The following is a 27606-nucleotide window of genomic DNA, read 5'->3' as shown; positions in this document are numbered from 1 at the left end:
CACCCGTCTGCTCGTCTCCTGTGAGGAAAGGAAGGAAGACACACAAGTCACTCACACACTCTCACACACAGTGAGAGAGAGAGTGAGAGGAGAGAGAGAGAGAGAGAGAGAGAGGCGGAGTGAAGGGTTCATAAAGCATATTTTGGATTTTGTGCGTCTCTTCCCCCTAGACCTGCCTTGCTGCAACCATGGGGCTCGGAGTAAGTAGCTTTATTTTTCCTCTTCTCTTTCATGTGTGTGTTTTGTGTTTGTTTATTTAACTTTCTGACCTTGTTTTCTTTAACTTTTTGACTTGGTTTCTCATTGTGATTCCCTGGTTCTTAAACTGAACCACAGAAACATCCCCTAATCTGGACCCACACAAACAAAGTTTGTGTGGGTCCAGATTATGGGATGTATTTTTTTTGGATTCATAATTCCTTCGTTCCATTCTATATGGCACGTTCTTCATTCTTGTTTCCCTCATGTGTTTCCTGTAACAAGCTGTTGAGTTCACGGTCGGTTCGCGTCATGAGTTATTGGTTCAGCGTGACACTTTGTGTGTGTGTGTGTGTGTGTGTTTCTGTGGTTGTGTGTGTGTGTGGGGGGAGAGTGCCCTCACAAGCAAACTTTTCCTCAAAACATAATCTCTCTGTTTGCATTTCGAAAAACCTTTATCACGAAAACAAAACGGTTGACCTGCTTTTCTGTGTGTGTGTGTGTGTGTGACTGTTTTTACAGGATATTATAAGAGGGGATTTTGAAATGGGGCTGAGGTGGGTGAGGCGGGGGGGGGGGGGGGGGGGGGGGGGGGGCGGGGGGCACGAACTAAGGACTAGAAAATCCTGATAATCCTGAAAGTACTTTCGTAACAGGAGTTGACACAAGTGCTGTGTTTGAAAGAAGGGGGAGAGAAAAAAAAAACGTGTGGCTGGCTGGCACTGCGCCGCTTTCAACGAGGAAGTGCTGGAAGTTGCTGCTGCTGTAAAAAAGCCACAGAGCTATGTGTGTTTAAAAAAAAAATCTCCCTTTCCCTATATCCTCACAAATAACTAAACAACTCTTCCTTGTCTCCTTTTTTTTTTAACAGAGGGGTAAAGATGAGTACAAGCTGGCGGCCACCTCCGAGGATGGCAAGAAGAAGCAGACCAAGAAGCAGAAGAAGGAGGCGAAGAGGATGAACATGGACGAGTTGAAGAAAGAGGTGGACATGGTGAGTACGATGAGAGAAGAAAGAAAAAAAAACACCACACAAAATCACCCCCCCTCCCCTCCCCCCCCCACAAGCTGGTAAACTTTACCGCTTCTTTCTTTGGCTATTCAAAAATAGCAGATATACAAGCTCATAGCGCGGCACTCCGCGCTATGAGCTTTGTAGATCTGCTATTTTTGAAAAGTTTTGCAAATCTTTGAGTATATATATATATATTTTTTAAGCAAACATTTGTAACTCAAATCCCTGGAACAAAACATTTTACAAATGTTCGCTTTGAAAAATATATATATTCAAAGACCGGACTTTACCGCTTAGGTTATTATGAGACGAGTCCAAGCTCCTTCACAGCGTGACGCAGAGAGTGGTACAGATGGCAAACCCCAAAATGTTCCATCTGTCCATCTGAGATAAATGCTAAACGGTACTGGATGTTACTGTTTACTTCAAGTCACTTAGGGGAGAGGTCAGTCAGTCACTGAGTTGGTTAAGAAAAGGCCAAACTAATTAAAGGGGGGGGGTTGGTCCTTTCACTGGCTAGTGGATTGATTTTGAATGGTCTCGGACAGCTGTGGCATCCATGTGCCGACAAAGCGTTACTCTTCCCCCTTTGACAATGTGTAAATCAGCTGTCACTAAGCACTAAGTGTTAACTGTACTCCTGTGAAGTGTAAAAATAGACCCCTAGATGTCAACTTTTGCACTCAGGAGTCAGAGACGGCATCATACAACTGGTGTCGTCGTAGTATTTGTTTTAGGTTGTCGTTTTCCCAAACGTTATTCTAGAGAGTAACTCCCCATGACGGGTGTTCGGTGCTCCCTCTGCGTGTGGATGTTGTTTTGCTCGATTCCCGAGACACCGAGTGATAATTACAATGTTGTTGTCAGGGTTGGGAGGAAATGCCATACTGCGTCTAGCCAGCGTTTTTCTTAAAAAGATCACTACCTACGGTGCAGCGCAGCCGATGGCGCGCACGATCTTCAGCCATGGTGTTATTAAGGAACTCGTAATTTTCCTTAAGCCATAATAGCCACGTACTCCATCCAGATTGAGCGTTCCAACTCCGAGGCACACGGTGTGCGTGGGATACTTGTGTGGAGGCAGGTTCAGCGTTGTTGAATGATCCGCTGTGGTTTAATTAGCAATGCAAGGTCAGCGAGCTCTCTGTCCCCCCCCCCCCCCCCCCCCCCCGCATGCAGCAGTCATCAGCCAAGGTCATTGCCAAGGTCGTTGAGTTGCGAGTGAAGCCCAGAGGCTCTCAAAGTTCAGGAACAGTTACGGCGCTAATAAAGCCCCTCCTTGTTGAAACATGAACCTGTTTTCAATGATTTATACGCGGCATATTAACCGTGTCAAAGTAACACGTTGATGTTCTGATTAGTGAACACTACTCTGTGGCCTCCAATGAAGTCGTCTTTTTTATTGCCCTTATTAGCAGAGCTGTGGCATTATTATGAGGGAAGAAAGGCTTCTATATTGTTTGTCCCTCGGCTATATACCCTGATCTATCTTTATTGTGTTAATGTTAAAGTTCTACATGTCACGGTGCTCCTGTAAGCCTCTGCAGATGGGGGCTTTTTAGCCTGTGCCCTTGGCAAGGTCGTTGAAAGTCGACAGTCCTCACAATGGACTTAGCATTCATAGCAAGTCCTAATACACTCATCTCCATGTATCATAACTAAGTATTATATGGAATGTTAATGCACTGTTTAACTCTGAGAGTGTGCAAATGGACCCTTATGGGTCCATTTGTACACTTTCAGAGTTAAATTAACTCTGAGGATTTTACTTAACCCATTGAATCCTGGAACACATCTCTGTCATTTTTAGATTTCTTTGGCTATTCAAAAATAGCAGCTCTACAAGCTCATAGCGCGGCACCGAGTGCCGCGCTATGAGCTTGTAGATCTGCTATTTTTGAAAAAATCGTGAAAAGTTGTGCAAATCTTTGAGTGTATATCTTTAAAAGCAAACATTTGTAACTCAAATCTTTGCTTCTAGGGCATCTCTAGAACAAAATATTTTACAAATGTTCAATTTAAAAAACATATATTCAAAGATTTGCACACATTTTCATGATTTTTCAAAAATAGCAGATTTTAAAAGCTCATTGTATATCTGCTATTTTTGAATAGCCAAAGAAATCTGAAATGACAGACATGCGTTCCTGGATTCAATGGGTTAATAGTTTAGGGTCCCAAAGATATAGTTTTCATTTTTTTTAAAGTTTCAAAATAGTGAGAATCCCTGCGTTAATGTATGCTGGAAAGTGCCCTTCAAAAGTCATTGAGTCACGGTGTAGTTTGCCAGTGTCTGGGGGAAGCCTTGTATCTCCCTAGAAAGGTCATTTATCCTGCAACTGGGAAAAGACATGATGATAGATTATATTTGCCATTAATATGCCATTATTATGTCTTTCATTGTGCCATGCATTGTCTTTGACATGGCTTATTCAACACCTGAACCACCTCCTGAGTTATACTTTCATAAATGGTGAAAACTTCCGATCTACAAGCTCGCAAAGTGTCCCGAGGTGACACGCTGTGAGCTTATAGATCGGCGACATTTGCTGTTTTTGAAGATTTCACCTATAAGGACATAAAGGGTAAAGCTAAATCAAGAGAAAACTGGAGAGAAGTGTGACATTCCCTATTCCCCAGTGCCCTCCACAGAGTCATTGAGTAAGGCTGTGATCCCGTGTGGCTTGTCTATTAAGTCATAAAATCACCTCCCGTTGACATATTAATGATTATTGCTCCCCATACAACGTCACTAAAACTCAAAGTCCAACCGGCCCCGGCCGACAAAGGGAATTATTGCACCATGGCAACTATATTCAAATCTGTGTGTAAAAAAAACAAACTCCAATTGACCTTTTTTGAGTGCTGCTGAATAGCTTCAATGATCCAAAGACAAAACAATTATGTCACTGAATAATGTCACCCTCAGTATTTTGGGGCGTGAACATTTTTTTACAGGACATTGAAATGTATTTAAAGGCATAGTTCACCCCCAAAATGACTTTTTTCCTATCGATTAGTCACCCCATGGAGACTTGAATTCATGGATCTGTTTTTGTTTTTGTCGCATTCCTATAAGCCAATAATTTGATGACTGGCAGCGGTTCCGGTAGGAGACACAAAGAGTCTCCTTTGTGTCTCCTACCGGAACCGCTGCCTACCGGTCCCACTGGTCATCAAATTATTGGCTTAGGAATGCGACAAAAAAATGGGGTGACTAATCGATAGAAGAAAAAAGAAATGTGGGTGAACTATTCCTTTAACGTGTTTGGATGGGACCTATGGAAGTCATGTGTAAGGGTTCATCCATATCTGAAGAATGCTAATCTCTCAGACAGTAGTAACGGAGTGACAGAGTCCTCTGTAGTTGTACGCGTTAATGATTATGGCGCCATCAAAGTCCAGCCGAGACCAAAAGAGGAAACCGTACGGCCGCTGAGTGCGGCGGTGTGCAGTTGCAGTCGGTGACCCGTCAAAAATGGATCAAAGTTGAAAGGAAACTGTTAGTGCCGCTATATATAGACGCTGTTTTAACTCGGGGAATGTAGAAATGTAACCAAATGGACCCGGTAGGGTCCATTTGGTTACATTTCTACATTCCCCGAGTTACAAACGGATAAATTATCACTAGGGATTCAAGTTGCTTTGAGGCTAGAAGCGGAAACTAGCAATTATTTCAATTTCCTCCTCGCCGTGCAGGGGAAAAAGATCATGTTTATGTTCACCCAGAGACATGACTTTTATCCTTTTAAAGACGCAAAACTAAATACCAAACATAACGATAACTCAGCGAGCGACCCAGGAAGGTCAGGGCGAAGAGCCGTGTGGTTTATATCAGCGTTACTGTGAGTGTGTACAAATCCAGAGAGAGAGGAGGAGGATGCTGGGAAAAAAACAAAGCGAGCGTTGGCCAGAGCGAGTGCAGACCCATCCGGGGTGATGTTGTGCACCGTGATGGAGCACAGTGAACGGAAAGTTTTAGAGGAGTCCAACAATATTGACGTCGCTGTCGCTAAGAAATGAAAAACAAACCCGATAATTGATTTATTGTTTGCTCAACGGCTTGCCCACCAGAACAGAGACCACGCTATTTGCTATTGCTGTTGTTATTTATATTATTGTTTCTTTATTATTTATCTGTTATTATTATTGCTGCTACTATGTTTTTTTTAATGATAGAATTATAATACTCTTATGTGTTGCCTTGTGCATAAGATGTAACAATACAAATATCTTCAACGTTGCATCACAAGAAGCCAATTAATTGCCTGAAGAAAAAACAAAAAAAAGCAATAATTTCTCTTCATGGGAATTTTTTTCTTTCTCACATTTTGCCAGCATTGTTAACGAGTGTTTATCGTGACACAACTATAAACAAAATGGAAACAAATCCTCCACCTGCACACTGGGAAAAAGGTTGGGTTTGTTTTTCCGTATAGTCAACCTCAGCTGCTCTTTGTCAGGTTCAGTATATAGTATATATGTTACAGGGAAAATGGCATTCCAGGGAAATTGAAAGGGGTACGCTTGTTTTCATGCCCCTCATGCAATTCTGTAGAATCAACGCTAGAGGGCAATGCAAGCCAGACATGAGCCCCACACCACACACGCACGCATGCACAAACCAGCACGCACACACGCATGCGCACACGCGCGCGTGTACACACACATCCACACACACACACACACACACACACACACACACACTCCAGGGGGCGGGCCTGGCGGGCTATGTTAGTGCAGTGAGTGGCACTTGGGGCAAACGCAGTCCCCACACAACATCATTTACGATTCTGTGCCTATCGGTACATAACTCGGACGGCGCTTAAGTCGACTAGCAGACCATCGGCAGGTCGTCGCGGGCACTCGCGCCTGGAGGCGCTCGGGCGCGACTCCTCTGCCTCAAGGTCTGCTAAGTCGGAGCGCCTTCCGTCATGGTCCAAAACTATACTTTATCAGCGAAAAAAAAGTAGTCCGCGGTTGTTTGAAAAAGTAATGTCCCAAGCTGGAGTCAAACCCCGGCTCCCAGTGGTAGTGGGTGGGGAGTCCAATGATTATCGAAGTGCGCCACTGAGGCTTGTACTAGTGGTGCAAAGTAACAAAGTAGATTTACTCAAGTACAATTTTGAGGTATTCGTACTTTACTTGAGTATTTCTCTCATATTATCCATTTTATTTTCAGCGTTCCCCTAGCGAAGCTTCCTGGTTAGTATGTTGTTGTTGTGGTCGTCGTCCTCGCATCAAAGCCCCGCCTCGCAGCACCGCCCCGTGCCTATAAAACAAGCGCTCCCCTGTCATTTTCCCTGGAATGCCATTTTCCCTGTGACATATACACAATATGAAACCACTAATGCAGCAGTACAATATTCACAGGCAAGCAGCGGTGGAAAGTAACTAAGTACATTTACTTACAGTAAGTACTGTACTTAAGTGCGATTATGAGGTATTTTTTACTTTACTGGAGTATTTCCAATTTGCAGTACTTTTACTTCTACTCCACTACATCTCAGAGGCAAATATTATACTATATATATTTACTCCACTACAATTATTTGAAAACTTTAGTTACTAGTTACTTTGTAGATTTTGATTATTATTACAAAACATACATTAACCACTTCAGCCCTATATACATTTAGGCCATTTGAAAATAGCCGATCTACAAGCTCACAATGCGTCGCGATGCGACGCATTGTGAGCTTGTAGATCTGCTATTTTCAAAAGATCTTTATACATTTGAACACTTGAAATGGGACATTCTTGCATAATGAGTACTTTTTCTGTCGGTACTTTAAGTCCATTTAGTTACCAATACTTTTGTACTTTTACTCAAGTACATTTTGAATTACGTACTTTTACCTTGTCACAGAGTATTTCTACATTGCAGCATTGATACTTTTACTTAAGTAAAAAAAATTATAGTACTTTTTTCCACCGCTGTTCAGTATTTACACGATATGAAACCTCTAATGCAGCGGTACAATATTCACAGGCGAGTGCCTGCGGTTGATTGTTTATACCTCGCATGCTTGGCAGGGAGTTCTCAAAGATCTGCTTTGACTCATCTCAGAATCACAATGTTAAAGAAATGCGTCCGTCCACAATCCCTACTAAGGGTTTTTTTGTTTTGTTGCTGTGTCATGATGGCAGTCCCACAGAGGGGAGTGACTGGACGTTTTTTTTAAGCCCCTGTGGTCCAAAGCGGATCATATCTGCATGTTTTAAATGACAGGGATGGTTTTATTTGTGCCTTGATTAATGTCTCCAATCTCTCTCTCTCTGTCCACAGGATGATCACAAGTTGACCTTAGATGAACTCCACAGGAAGTTTGGAACTGACCTCAACAGGGTGAGTAGGGGTTTTCGTGTGTGTGTGTGTCTTCTGTTTGTTCCTTTGAACGACTCCCCTTGACCCCTGCGACCTTAGTGAATGTGACGACTGTTTCCTCACAGAGTCAATAAAACATTCTGCTGCGATGGCCTAGTGACAATAAAGATAGGCAGGGTTAGACTGACATGAGTGTGTGTGTGTGTGTGTGTGTGTGTGTGTGTGTGTGTGTGTGTGTGGGGGGGGGGCTAATGTTTAAGAAAGTAGTGGATGTGAGGGGGGGGGGTTAGTTTCTCCTAAGTTAGCAAAGTATAGCAAAGAACATCCTCTTGACTGCATTCCTGGCATTTTGCAAAAGCATAATCTTCCTTTGGTCCTTGGGAACTATTATGGTCAATGGCAACCAGTTGAGTTGAATTAGCAACACATAGCGAGGTGGAAAACCTCAATCCAAGGACACATGACACACACACACACACACACACACACACACACACACACACACACACACACACACACACACACACACACACACACACACACACACAATGGCAGCCCTCAGTGCCTCAGTTTTTGCTGTACCTGAGCGAACGATGGCTGAAATGGGATCGGTCTCGATGTGGCCCTCGTAACAAGGGCTCCATTCACACGGGAACAGTGTGCTTATTGACCAACAGTAAGTTATGTTCAACTAAAACTGGCGCCCAGCCAACGGAGACGTTTCGCTTTACACTCCCCCGTTCGCCACACCCTGTTCCGCATGCAGCAGAGTCCCAGCGTTTATTTAACCAACCCCCTGAATAGTGTACAGAATGGAAACCAAATGGACCCGTATCGGCGCACTAATCGGGGGTTGCCTTAACACTGAGCTTTTTTTTTTGGTGCAGCATTACAGCACCCAGTGTACCGTTTAATCTGGTGCTGCGAACATTTTAGTGCGATTGATTGATAAGAGAGGGACGGACCGTTCCAGAATTCAACAAAAACATTTCATCTATCTCCTTAGTGCAGGGGTCTTCAACGTTTTCAGGCCAAGGACCCCCTAGCTGAGAGAGAGATGAAGCAGGGACCCCCTACTCTATATTGTATAAAATTGTGTTTCAGATTAAAGTTTTTTTTTTTACTTAGTCTGCTATTTTTTTCTCTCTACACCTATAGCCTCTTTGCCAAAAATAGCCGATCTACAAGCTCTCAACGCCTCGCAGCGCGAGGCGTTGAGAGCTTGTAGATCTGCTATTTTCGGCTAATGTTCCCCTCGGAAAAGGAATTCTAGGGTTCAAGTGGTTAATGTAAAAAAAACGAAATCCTATCACACAAAGATTTGGCGGACCCCCTATAGGAGCTCTGAGGACCCCCTAGGGGTCCCGGACCCCCTGTTGAAGACCCCTGCCTTAGTGTGTAAAATGAGTATCTGCTGAGTTACACCGGGTAGCCCTCAGGACTTTGCCAGGTGTGAAACAATTGAGGTTCTCTTCTATTGAGACATTTAGATCGTGTCAAAGGTCACGTCTCACCTAGACACAGGATCTGACACGAAGTTTGACCTGATGGTCAAGATTCAATTTATCCCCTGAGCAAGCAGGCAGGCTCTATTAGCTCAATGGTAAAAATAAAAAGCGGCAGCACTTGCGCAGGAAACCGGGTTCAAAGAGGAAAGTTACATAGTGCCTCTTTAATGATTGCAGCTTTCATTTTTTTACTCGGCGAGTTAAATGAACACACAGGACCCAGCTTAGCAGCGTAGCGTAGTTGTTTTCCTGTATCACAGGCACGGCGCACAATTAAGCATAGGTTACATGTTGTTGTTATACTCTCTAATTACACAGAGCAGTGACGGAAGCTGTAATTTGAAAGCTTTAGTGAAATTTCCTCCCCTGTGGGTGAGGCGAAGGTGTTGTTGTTGTTCCGTCTCTCTCTCTCTCTCTCCCCACGGTCGGGACTGTAATCCGACAACCGCGGAGGTCCTTGTCTAAAAGAGAGAGAGAAAGACAAGGGAACCTATTCCTGATAACACACAACACACAAAAGACAAAGTAGTCTGTCTGTCTGTCGTCGGGTTTCACACCGACTAGACTGGGGGGGGGGGGGTTACTGGACCTATCTGACGGGTTTGACTGGTTTTTGGGGGAGAAGACCCGGGAACATTTTTAATTATGGGGAAAAAAAACGCAACTCCTTTGCTAGGAAATGCTGTTCTCTGTGTGCTGCTTGTGACGCATTGTAAGCTTGTAGATCTACTATTTCTGCTATTTTTAGTAGTATAGTAGTGGTATAGTATAACATTATTAAATATGTCAGTAATTTATTTTGATATTTAAGTTATTTGTCATAATCTGACCTGTGCAATTTTACGAAGCCTAAAAGGACAAACAGAAATTAAGTTTGTATTCATATATTCAATGCCAAAAACACAATCAAATTGTTAACTTAAATGTTTAATCTCGATAGCCCTACTTGCTGCTATCTATACGCACTTGTTTGTCCACTTTGTGCTGCAGTTATGTGTTATCTGCATGACACCCCTGACTCTCTCTCTCTCTCTCTCTCTCTCTGTCTCTCTCTCTCTCTCTCCTCTCTCCAGGGTCTCTCCTCCTCCAGGGCAAAGGAGGTCTTGGCACGTGACGGCCTCAACGCCCTCACCCCTCCCCCCACCACTCCAGAGTGGGTCAAGTTCTGTCGGCAGGTAAAAGAAAAGAAAATAACACTAAAAAGTCTGGGAACTTGAAACGGTATTGTGGGAACGGGACTGTATGGACGCGCAAAAAGTGCCTTCATTTGTGGTCCTGAGGTTTTGTTTGTTTTGAATAATATTCAAAAATGTGTGAGGCAGAGGTTCGCTCACTGTGTGCTGAGGCACTGCCCACTAAATCCTTTAGAGTTGAGGTCAGTGGCTGTGTGGGCGTTCTCATCTGGAGAGGCTTGTTTGCATTTGAATGTCCTGTTGTGATGCGTTCAGACCGAGAGGAGGGCCTGCCAGCTGTCTCTGAGTTTATATCACTTATTGATTTGTTTCATTCTTTTTTTTTTATATAAAAAAAATATGTATAAATTATATTTAAAATAAATCGTTATTTTTTTTATTATTTAAACTCGTTTTAGTTTTAGTTTTTCCTTCAGTTTTTCTTTTTCCTTTTCCCACACCTGGTTTTAGTTTTTAGTTCATTTTAAGTTAACTACAGTATAACAACCTTCATGTCTATACAGTCAATCAATCAATGTGACCCCTAAGACACTGATGAATGTGATCAATTGTGTTTTTTTGACAGCTATTTGGCGGTTTCTCCACGCTCCTGTGGATCGGCGCGATCCTCTGTTTCCTGGCTTACGGAATCCAGGCTGCGTCTGAAGATGAACCGGCCAATGATAACGTAAGGGGTCGTTCTCTAAGACCGTAGCTGTTTTTTTCCCCTTCTTACTTGGTACATTGACTTTGTAGTTGGTATATATATGTGATCAGGCCTCCTCTTCCTCCTCTCGTACGCGCAGTTGTACCTCGGTGTCGTACTATCTGCTGTGGTCATCATCACTGGATGTTTCTCCTACTACCAAGAGGCCAAGAGCTCCAAGATCATGGACTCCTTCAAGAACCTGGTTCCTCAGGTGAGTTCCTTCATGACCCTTCATTCCAGGACCATCCTCTGCAATGACAGAATATTTAAAGAAAAGTTGCCTTCTATAGTCTATACTACCACTATTGGACAGCATAGCAAGAGACAAGAACCTGGGTTTCCTGAGCCTGAGGCCTCTTTACATGTTAATGTCATTCATTGTACAAAATGACAATGAAAACATAGTCGTAAATCACTTTTTTTTTAATGTGTGTGTGTCTTTGGTCTTTGTAGCAAGCCCTGGTCGTCCGTGACGGCGAGAAGAAGCAGATCAATGCGGAAGAAGTGGTGGCCGGAGATCTGGTGGAGGTGAAAGGTGGCGACCGGATCCCCGCTGACTTGCGTATCATCTCTGCCCACGGCTGCAAGGTTTGGAACCTCAGAGATGATCTCATGTCACTGCTTCACCCACAAACTGTTCTCTTTGTGGGCTGGAGAGGCAGCATGCTGCAGCATCTTTAGTTTTTTTTTACCTAAATACTGAAACATCCCCAGAACTTCCCTGAAGTGGAATGTCTACTGTTTCCTGCTTCCTGTTAAGCATGCTGTATGATTTTTGTCAAAGCAAACCTTTTGTCCAAACAAAACACACCCTTGTCAGTTCATAAAGTTGTTTTTTATCTCAAAGTAGATTTTTTGTTTTACCACTTGCATAAATGCATAAAACACTGTGACTCTAATCTTATTGGACAATTTGGAAAAAATATCTTTATGTGTAACAATATCTCCAATATGTATTATTCACCACTTAATGCAGTTTAGTTTTTTCCTATGACATAAATATTGTTTTTGATTCAGTTCTGTCTGGTTCCGAAATAGTGTTCTATTCTTTTCCGGTAAAAAACAATTCCCTTTCTTCCAGGTGGACAACTCCTCCCTGACCGGTGAATCAGAGCCCCAGACCCGCTCCCCAGACTTCTCCAACGACAACCCCCTCGAGACCAGGAACATTGCTTTCTTCTCCACTAACTGCGTTGAAGGTAAAAGGACAATCTGTCATGGTGTCACACTTTGAGCTTAACATACTCTGCCATGGTCTGTGTTGAAGGCCAAGACATCAGCAGTGGCTGACATATTGCAAATGACCACTGAAGTAGCACATAGTTGTTTACGTAAGATGTGATTAAATTAAGAATATTCTTTACAGTGTTTGCCCCCAGCAAAATGTGTTCGATGTTAAGTTCATTACACGTTTGTTTATCAGCTCCAAGGTAAACCAAAAATAATTAGTCAGACCCTTAGTCAGAGGTCATTGTGTTTAAATAGGTTTGTTGCAAATGGAAACAATGACATATATCTTGAAATCATCTGTTATTCATTCATTCGTATGACGGCCATTCTTATCATTTCGAAACACCTTTGACTTTTGTTGTGAGTCATAAGACTGGACATAATACCTGTAAAATCATCGTTTTGAACCGCAATGTGATCCCCATAACCGATTATTTTGCTTCTATCCTGTCAGCCTTTAATTTTAAGTATATGGACCTAACAGGCGAAACTAAGCTAAACCGTCTCGTCTGGCTCCCTAAGGTACCGCCAGGGGCATCGTCATCAGCACGGGAGACCGCACGGTCATGGGTCGCATCGCCACGCTGGCCTCCAGCCTGGACGGAGGCAAGACCCCCATCGCCAAGGAGATCGAGCACTTCATCCACATCATCACCGGCGTGGCCGTCTTCCTGGGCGTGTCCTTCTTCGTCCTCTCGCTCATCCTCGGGTATGGCTGGCTGGAGGCCGTCATCTTCCTCATCGGCATCATCGTCGCCAACGTGCCCGAGGGTCTGCTGGCCACCGTCACCGTGAGTCACCGATGTTTGATCTGTCCGTCGTCTCGGCCGCGTTGTGATGGCCACCTCGGCTCCGCCTGAGATTTAACCTTGTCCTATATTAACTCGTTGACTGCCAGAGTTAAACATCAATCTAATCAGCTGCCCTTGCCAACGATTCCGAGCGTTTTTGCTAACCTTTGAAAAATCATAGAATATTTGTCTTCTCAAAGATCCCCGCGCCGATTGCTTTAAAAGACGTAGCCGAATCTCGTAGATATCTCGTAAATATTTGTGCGTCCGCGATAATACAATCCATAGTTGTGGGCAGTTGAATGTGGGTTGTTTTCGCCAAAAAGCGACAGAAAGCAGAGAACATTTTATTATTCTAAATCCTTTATCATTAGATACGCTTCATCTCCTCGTTTTAGTTCTTCATTTTTTCGCTAAAGACCGTTGAGATGGTAGTAAACCTAAACCTGACACCTCGTAAACTTACGGCAGAAGCGTCTGAATCTTTGATGTTGGATGTTTTAAGCAATGCCTTGAAACGTATGTGAGCCCTTGTTACTCTAGTTACAAACTCTAAGTTCTAGGTCTCTAAAGGTTCTCTATAAATACAGTTTGACTCACTCCCTATTGAAAGCTGTACTAGTCATATTCTAAAGCCGTAGATAAGCTCATAAGGTAACAGTCACAAGCTCTTGATCAAGAGAACCAAAACATGGATTAAAACACAGCCTTGTGCCTTGTGTGAATGAAACACAGCCTTGTGTGTGTGTGTGTCTGAAAATAGAGGAAAACCTCGGGATCTGCGACATCAACACTAAATGTTAAAGGTTTCATGACATTCAATTACATTAACATTAAAAGTCTTTATCATGGTCCTTCAAACGTGTATTAAAAGGTTTTAACTGAAAAATCCACTCCAGTGAGCCATGGCAGGTTATTTCCTCTGAGGCCTTTTCAGCTGCAATGAAAAAAATACTGCGGGTGTCGCTGTTGAGGGATTTTGGCTGATAACCGAATGTTCTGTTCCACCTCCCCAGGTGTGTCTGACCCTCACCGCCAAGCGCATGGCCAAGAAGAACTGTCTGGTGAAGAACCTGGAGGCCGTAGAGACCTTGGGCTCCACCTCCACCATCTGCTCCGACAAGACAGGCACGCTGACCCAGAACAGGATGACCGTGGCCCACATGTGGTTCGACAACCAGATCCACGAGGCCGACACCACGGAGAACCAGAGCGGCACCTCCTTCGACAGGAGCTCCGCCACATGGGGAGCGCTGGCCAGGATCGCCGGCCTGTGCAACCGCGCCGTCTTCCTGGCGGAGCAGTCCAACGTGCCCATCCTCAAGGTATGCCCGACCACAGTGTTGATTTTGACAGCAAATTTTTATCATATTTTAGTCATCTGAAATGTTTCAGTTTTTGTCTAGTTTTCGCCGACTAAATATCATAAGATTTTAGTCGACTAAATGTACAGTTGATTTAGTCGACTAAAATGCATTTTGGCGGTGCCTTGATGGCGTTGTAATGGCTGATTTTACACTTGGTTGCATGCTGAAAATAGCCGATCTACAAGCTCACAACGCGTCGCGCTGCGACGCTTTGTGAGCTTGTACAGTAGATCTGCTATTTTCAGAACGCAACACCCGAGCGCAACCAAACATAAAATGACTTGTCTTTTAGTTCTACTGGATCTCTTCTCCACCAATAGTCCCTCCCTAACATTTTAGTCTAGCTTTTATTTGTTGACGAAATTGTCAATATATTTAGTCGTAGTCTTAGTCATCATAGACATAGTGTTTATGTCGTTTTCGTCAGTGAAAAAAAGGTAGTCGACGAACATTTTTCGTCAGTTTTAGTCGACGAAATCAACACAGCCTGACCGACCGCCTGGTCTTACAGTACACGCCATGATGACCCACCCATTCATTTCAGAAGGGAACTAATTGACAAACACAACAAAACAACCTCAGCTGTTTGCTCTGCTTCACCCATTGACAGCAGAACAAAAGGGTGTTGAATAATTGAACGGTGGAAAAGAGAAAAAGATAATCAATCAGCGTAAACCTGTCGGGGGGGGGGGGAAAGCTTTGGCGTTTATTGTCTCTGAAACTCCATCCGCCAAACCCCCGTTTGATAAAAGGAACACGTGTTAGGTCACGTCAACTAATGTCACGTCAACTAACTAACTAATGTCAAGCCACCAATTAAGAAAAATCTATGTGTGGATGTTATTACGAAGCCGAAATCCTAATCCTATTATCTGTTGTTGTAAGCAAACGATATAATATTTCCTGCTTCCTATACTAAGCCATGGGTCCAGTATACCCTTCCTGCTGTTTGCACGAAGGGTTAAATTCACTTTAGATTTTTGTGGGCAAGTAGCAGACTGCATTTAAAGGGATAGTTCACCCCCAAAATGACTTTTTTCCTATCGATTAGTCACCCCATGGAGACTTGAATTCGTGGATATTCTTTTTGTTTTTGTCGCATTCCTAAGCCAATAATTTAATGACCGGCAGCGGTTCCGGTAGGAGACACAAAGAGTCTCCTTTGTGTCTCCTACCGGAACCTCTGCCTACCGTTCCTGGTCATCAAATATTGACTTAGGAATGTGACAAAAAAAACAAAATATCGATGAATTCAAGTCTCCATTGGGTGACTAATCGATCAAAGAATATATTTTTTTTGGGTGAACTATCTCTTTAAGGCCTGTGTTGATTAAATGTTCCGACATAATTGGGTTTTGGTCACGGGTTCATTTTGGCGTGATGAAAGTGACTGGAATCACACAAATAGTCCAAGCTGCTCTCCAGACAGCCCTGGCAAAAACACGCTATAACTCAAAGTCTATTAGTGAAGTAATGGCCAGAGCCTCGGGGGGTTTAGACCCATCGGCTTTAGAAAGGAAAACCCAAGCAATTAGCGAGGTTAGCAAGCAGAGAGAAAGATGACAGAGTAGAAATGTGTCTCTACTGGGCTATAGCTGGTCTACAAGCAATCTATTACTGGTCTACAATGACTTGCTGCGTTTTCAGTCCCCCTGGTGGACAACTACAGTATTCACAGATAGATAGACTAACAGCTACATCATTTACAACAGTCTTGCACTCAGTTAATTCATTAATCTAATCATTTCCTCTAGGGAGCACCCTGGTGGCGCAAGATTCTTTTTCTATTTTGCAACGTATCAGAAATGCTTTGTCATGGCGGGCACTCGGGGGGCACTCGGGTGGCGCATGGGTAAAGGACCTGCCCACCGTCACAGAGTCTAAGGGTTCGAATCTGGCTTGGCCAAGCATTTACACAAACACAATCGACCATGTTCGGCCGGCGGAGGGAAGCCAGGCGGGGAGGGTGATTTTTGTCGCACTGTGTAACTCCTACGGGCTGGGGCGGAGCCTGTCAGCGGGGGGAGTGGGGGGGGGGGGTTGTTCAACGGGAGGAGTAGGACGGATGTGTCTATGTACTCCCGGTGGGGGCTCCTCACTGGCAGGTGAGCCAGTAAGGTACTACAACAACAGTGGCCCGTGGTAGTGTGGCGACACCTTGTGGTGACTGGTGGTCACTCGAAGTGAGTTTTATTAGAGCAAATCGGATCCCATTGTTCCATTTCAGTTTAGCAAACGGGCGGCTAACAAACAAGCTACATGCAGCATACTCATCCTCTTGCTACCGCTGGATTATGTCTGTAATAAAACTCACAGTGGCTTAGATACAACTCCTCAAACCATATTGCTATGTTTAGGCGTGTTGCTGCCATTAGCTACTGTGCGTCCGCATTTGGCATCCCTTATTTCCTAAGCATGCATGCATCGTTTCCTGTCTGGTGGGAATGCAGTAATGATAATGATAATGTCTGACTTTAATGCATGTTTCATTTATCATTTATCGTTGACCACGTGATGTTTTGTCTTTGTCAACAGAGAGACGTGGCCGGAGACGCCTCAGAGTCTGCCCTGCTGAAATGCATTGAGCTGTGCTGTGGATCGGTCAGAGACATGAGAGAGAATTACAACAAGTCCGCCGAGATTCCGTTCAACTCCACCAACAAGTACCAGGTAACCACAATCAACCCGGAACCAACGTGCTATTAAGGGATTCTTTTTAAGGGAGTAGTTCAACCAAAAAAGTACTTATTTTCTATCAATTACACGCACCATGAAGCCTTGATTTAAAGGAGATGTTTTTAAAAAATCACACCCTGTGTGAAGTGGGCGGTGTCTTGCTAGCTAATCACAATACTGAATGGAGTCAACCAATCATGTACAAAAAATAAATACATTTATTGAAACACTCTTTATGATGGAAAAAAACATAACTTAAAAAAAACAAATTTATGTTTTTTTTTAAGTTATGGTTTCTTATATAGGGCTATGCACATGTGTCATGTGACACTGGCCAATCACAGTCCTGAATAGACTGTGATTGGCCAATCACGGTGCAGGGTTAGGCGGGGTACATTTTTGGCCAATCACAGCGCAGGATTTGTTGTACAAATATCCAAACCTCACTTATAGGGGCGGTTTCACCGCCCAAAAATCTGTCGTTTGACACAAATCTCCATAAATTCAAGGCTTCGTGGGATGGGTAATTGATAGAAATATTAAGCAATTTCTTTTGGGGTGATCTACTCCTTTTAAGAGAACAACATTTTTGCCATCTAGAACAGAGCTTGTCTTACACATCACTGGATCTCTGGCCCCACAAAATATAGACCAATCACAGCGAACCACACAGCTCAGCTGACGCTGACTAAGCTTGCAAAAGCACATTAGCAGAACATTGTTCACAACTTCCTATCCACAGCTAACATATCTTTGTTGTCGGGCAGAAAACCTGTATCTCCAAATGTCAACTTTTTATGTTTATTATTATTATTTCTTGGTCATTTAATGCCCTACTTCATACATCATACAAGAGTGTCAAGCTAAAGTAATAATAATAATGATAATACTTTTTATTTATATTGCACTTTACATAATAATACTAATCTCAAAGTGCTACAGTACAAAATAAAATAAAAACATTTGTATAAATGTTATGCATAAATGTCTCACAATGTGTAGAATCGCGACACATTGTGACCTGGTACTGTAGACGTAGATCTGCTATTTTCAGTATTTCTAAACAAATGTTGTCGTCTTGTCTTCGTTTCTTTGGTTCTTCCAGCTCTCCGTTCACAAGAACGTCACCCCCGGCGAGACCAAGCACCTGCTGGTGATGAAGGGCGCCCCAGAGAGGATCCTGGATCGATGCTCCACCATCCTGGTCCAGGGCAAAGAGCAGGCTCTGGACGACGAGTTGAAGGACGCCTTCCAGAACGCCTACGTGGAGCTCGGAGGACTGGGAGAGAGAGTGCTGGGTAAGAAACAAAAAGGAGAAGAAGAAGAAAATAAAACGTCCAGGTGCTGGACTCGCTTCTTGGCCCCAAGAAACATCCATCTGTTTTGCAGGCATTAAAGTACTTAATTCTGACCCGCAGGGACTCGTCTTAGAAGTTCCCTATTGGAAGGTTGAAATATAAAAATATACATAACACGGGTTAACTCAACTATGTTCTTCCATTTATTTTTATTAGGTTTTACGTTGCACACTTTATGATTTATTCTAGACTTGGGGCCCTATCGTACCCTAAATGCCAATTAGTTTTTTTTTAACTATTTTGAAAAACGTTTTAAAACGGTTCAAATAGCCGATCTACATCGATACGTTGATGAGCTTGTAGATTTAGGGTAAGGCAAGAAGATAGGGCCCTTGGTCTTCTAAAGCACGATTTGTAAGCAAAGATACTAGTACACATAAGGCATTGAAAACATATAAGATCAGCCCATCTCCCCCTAATAAAATACTGTACATTTTACATGAGCAGGTATGAAAGTTGCTGTGATTATCGAAAACAGTTACCTCTCTCTGCCACCTGGGGGCCGCCAATATGTAAAACTAATTATGAATAATAATGAAATATGGAAAACTTTCTAGTGGAAGCTTTAATTTCCCTGACGCAAGAGATTATTGCAACATAACAAATGCGGCAATTTTTACAGTTGCTTTCCCCCCTTTTTGGACCAAAAAGCTGTCACTGCCTTAGAATGCCATAGCCCCCATTGTTTCCTGTTTCTCTTTTTAGATTTTTAACCAATTAAGACCCGAGTCCGATTCTACAAATGTACAGTTTTATGAAAAACGTATGTTTCTATATCAGTGGTGTTCAGACCACCCAAAAATTATATGTATTTGGCTGCGGACCAACAATCTAAAAAATATTTAGTTCCAGGGGACCCCCCCCCCCCCCCCAGAAGCAAAAGATTTGAGTTAAAAATGTTAACACAAATGTTAAAACATATACATTCAAAGATTTGCACAAATTGTCACGATTTTAAAAAAGCATAGAGCTTGTAGAGCAATTTTTTAATGGCCAACGCAAAATTCTAAAATGACAGAGATGCTTTCCCGGTTTTAATAATAATAATTTATCTCTGTCCTGTCCAGGTTTCTGCCATCTCCACCTCCCAGACGACCAGTTCCCAGACGGCTTCTCCTTCGACACAGAGGAGGTGAACTTCCCCACGGAGAACCTGTGCTTCGTGGGCCTCATGTCCATGATCGACCCTCCCCGTGCCGCCGTGCCCGACGCCGTGGGCAAATGCAGGAGCGCCGGAATCAAGGTAACGCACCGTAAACTCCCTCTTTTCCTGCTTTGTCCACTTTCTGATCCTCTCATCCTTCAGACGTTGGTACTCATTTATCATTTTAATTCCTTAGGGATAGTTCACCTCGAAAATACCTTTTTTTTTTATCGATTAGTCCCCCCATGGAGACTTGAATTCACGGATATTGTTTTGTTTTTGCCAGCCATTTGAAAATAGCCGATCTACAAGCTCACAACAAAACCTTTTGGGACTTTTCCCACTCTGCAGCTCGGCTGAGGTTCGTTTGTAACCCTATCTCCTCCGCCCTCAGGTTATCATGGTGACAGGTGATCATCCAATCACAGCCAAGGCCATCGCTAAGGGCGTCGGCATCATCTCTGAAGGCAACGAGACCGTTGAGGACATCGCCGCGCGTCTGAACGTCCCACTGTCAGAGGTCAACCCAAGGTATGTCAGCCTCGCTCATTAATTCATTTATTTGAAACCATAAGCTTGAACCCTTTTAAAGGAGTAGTTCACCCAAAAAAATGCTTATTTTCTATCAATTACACACCCCATGAAGCCTTGAATTCATGGAGATCCTTTGGGGTGAACAACTACTTTAAGACCTGAGCCCGATTCCACAAATAGTTCTCTCACTCTTTCGTAATTCAAAATTATTCAAGCTTTGTTAAAAAAAATAAAAAAATTGCAGATATACAAGCTCGCTGCAAGCTTGTTTATCTGCTATTTTTTAAAAGCAATGGGTTAAGAATTTGATCGGTAATTGACCTATTTCTGGTCACCTAAACCGAGGCCTCCAACTGCTTCTGAAATGTGTTTTGTTTTAGAGTAAACTGGACAAACTTAACGTTTATTATACTGTATGTGGGGCTGGCCTGTTACGACTGGGAGACAATTAATTAGCGCTAATGGAGGCCAAATTGAATAAGCGCGTTGGCAACGCCGGGCCGGGCCGAGGCCTGAGTGCAATCTGCTGAGCCAGAGAGGCAACAACACCACACATCAATCCAACTCTGTGCTCTGAGGTTCCTGAACCTGAACCCACTCGGTTCCTCGTTTATTTCTTGGAAATAAATACGTAACTGTGCAGGCAGAAGCCAGGGATTCATTTACTGCCAGTCAGGCACTGGCTGAATATCCCTCGGGATCTATAGACGTCGGTCTTTCTCCCTCTGTCTGTCTCTCATACGTTAAACAAAATCCAGCCAAATCCAGCTTTTTTGTTGCCAATAACAATGTTTTCCAACTCCGCGGGATACAGAGGCCTGTGTTGTCTTTCCTCAGTTTCATGTATTGACTTCCTGGTTCTTTCCTTTATGTTGCCATGTCTTCCTCCTCCCTCCTCCGTGCATCACTTTGTCTTTCCGTTTGAAAAAGTGAATGTCAGCGTAGAGGCGGCGTTTTCTGACGGCGTTTTCTTTTTCTTTTCACCTCCAGAGACGCCAAGGCCTGCGTGGTCCACGGTGGAGAGCTGAAGGACATGACACCGGACGTGTTGGACGACATCCTGAAATACCACACTGAGATCGTGTTCGCCAGAACCTCCCCTCAGCAGAAACTCATCATTGTGGAGGGCTGTCAGAGACAGGTAACCATTATTATACACTTTTTTTTTCTATTTTACTTATATTTATTATGTAGAACCTATTATAACTACTTTTCTGCTTATTATATAGATTGCACAGATTGAACAATTAGGATCGCTGGCTGTGTGTGATTGGAGCGTATATGCGTGGGCCGGGCTTCACTTCCGGCTTGAAAATCTAGCTATCTATTGTGCATAGCTAATGCAGAAAGGGCACTCCCCTTGGTTGGTTTGCAAAAAGTCTGAAATGTCTCTCTCTTTTCTCTGCAGGGCGCCATTGTGGCCGTGACAGGTGACGGTGTGAATGACTCTCCTGCCCTGAAGAAGGCCGACATCGGCATCGCCATGGGCATCGCTGGCTCCGACGTCTCCAAGCAGGCGGCTGACATGATCCTGCTGGACGATAACTTTGCTTCCATCGTCACTGGAGTGGAAGAGGGTGAGTTTGAGATCCAACCTGTCAGACAGGCATTGCTTTGGGTAGTTGGAATGGCAAATGAAACAGCAGACCAGACCAAACACACACACACACACACACACACACACACACACACACACACACACACACACACACACACACACACACACACACACACACACGTGTTGCAATATGTTTTAGCGTTCACACACTAAAGGTTCCCTCCCTTTTTGTCTTGCAGGTCGCCTGATCTTCGACAACTTGAAGAAGTCCATCGCCTACACCCTGACCAGTAACATTCCAGAGATCTCACCTTTCCTTCTGTTCATCATCGCCAACATCCCCCTGCCTCTGGGAACCGTCACCATCCTCTGTATCGACCTGGGAACTGACATGGTGAGCTTTTTTGGATGGATGGTGGAATATGCTAAAGACGCTAGCCTCCCATAATAGTAATAATACATCAGACTCCTATAGAGCCACACTGTAGAAAAGCTTGGCTTAATGGCTTTCACACAAGAACAGAACATTTAGTTTGTCTTTGTTTACCCTATGAAGCACATAGTGCTTCCGTGACTGTCTTCTGTCTAAAACATATACATTGTTACGTTGTTTTCCTTCTTACCATATGACTCTGTGTCTAATCCTTGCCGTCGTGTCCCTCTCAGGTCCCCGCCATCTCCCTGGCTTATGAAGAAGCCGAGAGCGACATCATGAAGAGACAGCCCCGAAACCCCAAAACAGACAAGCTGGTCAATGAAAGGCTCATCAGCATAGCTTACGGGCAGATCGGTAAGATATGATGACATCAGTGAAGCAAGAGAGAGAGAATATAGGGCTGCTAATTAACGATTATTTTCTTACAGATTATTCTATCTATTAGTTTTTTTATTAATCGAATAATTGAGAAGCGTATTTTTTTATCACCCATTATTAAAACTGGTAAAGCATCTGTGTCATTTTAGATTTTTTGTGTTGGCTATTCAAAAATAGCAGGTGTACAAGCTCGAACTTGTACATCTGCTATTTCTGAACATTTTTGAAAAATCTTGAAAGTGTGAGAATTACTGATTTTAGAAGGCATTTGGTAGAATCGACCTCAATAAAAAAAAATCCCTCTCTCTCTGTCTCTCTCTCTCTCTGTCTCTGTCTCTCTCCCACAGGTATGATGCAGGCCACAGCAGGGTTCTTCACATACTTTGTAATCCTGGCCGAAAACGGCTTCCTCCCCATGGACCTGCTGGGGATCAGAATGAACTGGGACGACAAGACCCTCAACGACCTGGAGGACAGCTATGGACAGCAATGGGTCAGTAACTTTAACAGTAATCCTGCCATCAGTGGATGGATGTGCTGCCAGGCCTGTCGTCACGATCATGACATTTTACTTGACGATTAACGGTCTTACAAATAATTGCGATTAACGGTTTAATTGTGTTTTTGGCATTGAACATTGGGAACAAAATAAACGGGTTAGGGTTAGTAAACACTGCATAGGGCAGATATGACAAATATCTTAAATATAGAAAGAAATTACTGATAATGACTGGCAACAATAATCAAAAATAAATAATGTATAATGGCCAAAACGGGCCATATATTCAATACATTTAGATTTGTAGATCTGCTATTTCCACTATTTTAGAAATTGTATGGATATTTTCCAACAGGTGAATTCGTACAGATGAATATAAATGATTTGGAGGATTATGCAAAATAATTTGCGATGATCTCGAATAATTGGGACTGTGTAATAATGCCGACAGCGAATAAACCATGGCTAACAACACTAAAGCTCTTCATGAATACGAAGCGATGCTTAAAGCTAACGGCACGGGGACCGCCTTCTCGACTCGAACATCCTCTAACTCTTGTTCTCCTTTGTTTTTTGCTCCGCCAGACGTACGAGCGCAGAAAGATCGTAGAGTTCACCTGTCACACGGCGTTCTTCGCCAGCATCGTGGTCGTGCAGTGGGCCGATCTGATCATCTGTAAGACCAGGAGGAACTCCATCCTCCAGCAGGGAATGAAGTACGTCCATACACTGAATATATACGCCAAGATTTTGTACATATTAGTGGTTACTTTGTTTGTTGTACCAGGAATGAGACACTTATGCTTCATGTCGCTCGCCGGGAAAGCATAATTGGGTTTTAAATTGTTATCGTTGTTAACTGTATTGTTGGCCTTTTCTTCACTCAGGAATCGCATTCTCATCTTTGGACTGTTTGAGGAGACAGCCCTGGCTGCTTTCCTGTCCTACTGCCCTGGCATGGACGTTGCACTCAGAATGTACCCCCTAAAGTGAGTAACACACACACACACACACCCACACACACACACACACACACACACAATGTACCCGTTAAGTATAGCACTTGAGTAAATGCACTTTGTTACTTTACACCCCTGTTTAGCAGCAGTCGACACACACACATCGACCCACCACATTTTGTCCAATCAGTGTGACACGCTAATAATTGGTCTTCCAGTGACCAAGCTTTCTCCAAAACAATCTCATGCAAATCCCGATTTTACATTTTCAATAAGACAAAAAAGCGGAACGGGGAGAAAACATGACCCTATTTTAATTAACTCCACTGGGGGTTGGTAATTACAGAACTACAAAGCCGCTCGCTTTCATCACGTTTGGAGCAGGCAAACGAAGCGTGGCGGGGATAAGACATCATTACTGCTGCTGCACATTTTATAAAGTGAAAACGAACCGAAACTTTCTGCCACAAAACCTGAGAGCGTCCCGCTCTGCTGGGAAAACGAGGACTTTAAAATAGACCGTCTTCTCCTAAAATGTTCCGAGTGCATTTGCATTGTACTGTATAGCATTGGTTCTCAAAGTGGGGTCCGGGGACCCCCAGAGGTCCTTGGCGGGGTACCAGGGGGTCCCTAGCAAAATTTGTTAAAAAAACGAGCTTGTAGATCTGCTATTTTTTTTTATCGTGAAAATGTGTGCAAATCTTTGAATGTATTATTTTTTAAAGCGAACATTTATAACTCAAATCTTTGCTTCTGGGGGGTCCCTGGAACTAAATGTTTTGAGATGGGGGGGTCCGCGGCCAAATACATATAATTTTGTGGGTCCTTGACATGAAAAGGTTTGAGAACCACTGCTGTATAGGCCTTGTGCCAGGTAACTGTGTCATCGTGGAGATGCTGTCGTTTATGTGCGTTTCCCGCTTGCATATAAACAAACAGTGAACAGTCAACAGTAAACTGCACGAGACAGGCATATAAATAATACATGCAATTTAAATAGCGCTTTGCTCTAGATACTCAAAGTCGCATGTACGCCTCTGTAGTCCAGATCATTTTACACCCTAAATACCTTATCTGGGTAGTTCATAATCTCGAGATAACAATATTTGAATTACTGTAGATCCATTTCAAATGACATTAAATGCTCCCTCATTACGTTTGATCCCAAAAATCAAGCTTTTTGTCTCCATTCGTGAAGCTTTCATTCACCCACAGTGTTGTGTGTGCTGTGCTCACTTTAAGTACAATTTTGAGGTACTTTTACTTTACTGTATTAGCATTTCCAATTGTCTATACTTTTACTTCTACTCCACTACATCTCAGAGGCAAATATTGTACGTTTACGCCACTACAATTATTTGAAAACTTAAGTTACTAGTTACTTTGCAGATATAAATTATTATATTATAAAACATACATTAACCACTTTAGCCTGATTTTATACCTAGGCTATTTGAAAATAGCCGATCTACGAGCTCACAACGCGTCGCGACGCGACGTGTTGTGAGCTTGTAGATCTGCTATTTTCAAATATTTTAGTACTTTAACTTTTGGTACTTTTAAGTACATTTTGATACCAATACTTTTGTACTTCTTTGACAATTGCATAGTGTTGTAACCGAGTTTCTCTCTCTCTCTCTCTTTGTCTATGTACCCATCCATCCACCCCTCCCTCCCTCCCTCCATCTATTCATCCATCTCAGACCATGTTGGTGGTTCTGTGCCTTCCCTTACTCCCTCCTCATCTTCCTTTATGATGAAGCTAGAAGATACATCCTCAGACGCAACCCAGGCGGTAAGAAAGACCACTTCTTTTTATTTGAGCTATTTGCGAGGAAATTGTGTGTGTGTGTGTGTGTGTGTGTGTGTGTGTGTGTGTGTGTGTCAGACATTGGATTCATTCAGGATGAAAAACGCAAAAAGAAAAAAAGGGAATCAGAAGGTTGTTGGTTGAACACTCTGGATTTGGAAATGGCATGCATAGTGACCAATGAATGACCTCAATGCGTTCTCCCTCAGTGGTAGATTCCTCCACTAGTAAATACACAGAAAATACTGATGCATTACAAGGGTAGTAACCTGAGGCTGAGTCATAGGTGTGTGTGTGTGTGTGTGTGTGTGTGTGTGTGTCCGTGTGTATTTTCTGCCGCATCTGTGTCTCGCAACCTACTGTAGATCAGTGAACATTGTGTGGTCCATTCATGTCGAATGATGCTCTCTGTATGCCAGATGGGGTCAGAGAGTTGAAGCCCTGCCCTTTTACATTGTTGTTCCGTTAGCCAATGAGCGACACTCACCCCACCTCTCAATACCCACCGTTGAAGAGCCCTTGAGCAAGGCATTTAACCGACAACTGCTCCAGTGCAACTGCTCAGTGCCTGACGGTATAAAGCCTGATTTGATACGTCGTCGTGTCATCGGTTGACCTTATTTAGAGCTATTTTCGGGCGGATGACACAATGTGCCACGACTGTATGAAGCAGGGAGAGTGTTTGTGCTCAGCGAACCAACCCTGGGGGCGATCAGGCCTTCGAGACGGGCATTGCCATAGCGCTGCACGCTCTCCCCGGGGCTTACAGGGGAAACTTTTGACCTCAAGGTGCTCCTCCTCGGTGACGCACAGCCCAGCTACATCTTGTGTCTCCCTGCATGCCGGCCAAAAAGGATAACATCATCATCATCAAGTGCCCAAGAGCAAGAGAAAATCGCAGAGACACTTTGTCTTGTGAGAGTGCGTTTTGCTGCCGACTGGAGGGGCGGATGATTTAAAATCTTTGAATCCCGAGCACAGGATGAAACGTGAGCTTTTGCCCGCAAAAGTCCGACTGCAGGATTTGTGTGTGAAAGCACACAAGCGGCCGCGCCGAGCGGTGCAAAGCCACACTGCTGCCGATTCATCACCATTCGAGATACAGATGGGGACAGAATAGTAAATAATAGTTATAATGTACGTCAAAGTAAAAAAAGAAATAAACTAGGATTGAGTCCACATGGTCTGCATCTAGAAACGTTATCTCACGATAGCATTAAGAAACGTTTTTTGCAATTTGCAGAAACGTACAGGGTTATTGTTTTGAGGACCAGACTGATGAAAAATAGCGAAGCGAACCGCCCTCCTAATCCTGTCTCCTCTTGCTCTTTTCTAGGTTGGGTGGAACTAGAAACGTACTACTGAGTCGACCTGACGGAGTCCTTCCTCGCCGTCCTCGGAGGAAGCATTCAACGTTTTTCTGTCGTTTTTTTGTATTTTATTTACTGCCATGTTACATTATCTATGTCCAATCTGTTCAGTCAGTCCAAAGAAGACAAAAACATTGGATGTGTTTAAGGACATGATGCTCACAAAAGTGTTGGTTCACAATAAAACCTATCTGCACCATTTTACATGGACGTGACTTGGGAGTTTTCTTTGTCTTGGACAGTGTCTCGTTTTGGTCTGTAGCGGTTGTAACCCAGAGCAAAAATACATTAAAGGAGTAGTTCACCCCAAAAATGACATATTTTCTATCAATTACACAGATTATTTTGTTTTTGTCTCATTCCTAAGCCAATAATTTAATGACTGGCGGTCTCTCCGGTAGGAGACTCAATGGAGACTCTTTGAGTCTCCTACTGGATACATTAGCATCTTTCTGGCGGTAATCAAATTATTGGCTTAGGAATGCAACAAAAACAAAGAAATCTCCATGAATTCAATGCTTCATGGGATGTGTTATTGATAGAAAAAAAGTAATGTTTTGGGTGAA

General features: G+C 43.3%; 1 protein-coding gene and 1 long non-coding RNA gene across 2 annotated transcripts in view; one reads left to right on the top strand and one right to left on the bottom strand.

The window, feature by feature from the left end:
- On the top strand, positions 1–27244 carry LOC308080261 (sodium/potassium-transporting ATPase subunit alpha-1). The gene is made up of 23 exons (XM_080422041.1): positions 1–200; positions 1070–1192; positions 7503–7562; positions 10123–10224; positions 10808–10909; positions 11028–11141; positions 11384–11518; positions 12012–12129; positions 12683–12951; positions 13968–14276; positions 16854–16988; positions 18100–18292; positions 19420–19595; positions 19891–20027; positions 21021–21171; positions 21439–21607; positions 21828–21982; positions 22255–22378; positions 22750–22895; positions 23487–23617; positions 23789–23890; positions 25564–25655; positions 27007–27244. Exons 1-23 carry the CDS (start codon positions 189–191, stop codon positions 27033–27035), a joined length of 3084 nt encoding a protein of 1027 aa, XP_080278167.1. The 5' UTR covers positions 1–188; the 3' UTR covers positions 27036–27244.
- Positions 1–27606, bottom strand: part of LOC308080286 — a 408660-nt gene that overhangs the window by 272128 nt on the left and 108926 nt on the right. The window lies entirely within an intron of this gene.

The sequence above is a fragment of the Gymnoscopelus braueri genome, assembly GCF_963280865.1.
Source record: "Gymnoscopelus braueri genome assembly, chromosome: 24".
In the NCBI taxonomy this organism is placed as follows: Eukaryota; Metazoa; Chordata; class Actinopteri; order Myctophiformes; family Myctophidae; genus Gymnoscopelus; species Gymnoscopelus braueri.
Note: the sequence above shows the minus strand (reverse complement) of the source record. Positions and strands in the feature narration are given on the sequence as shown.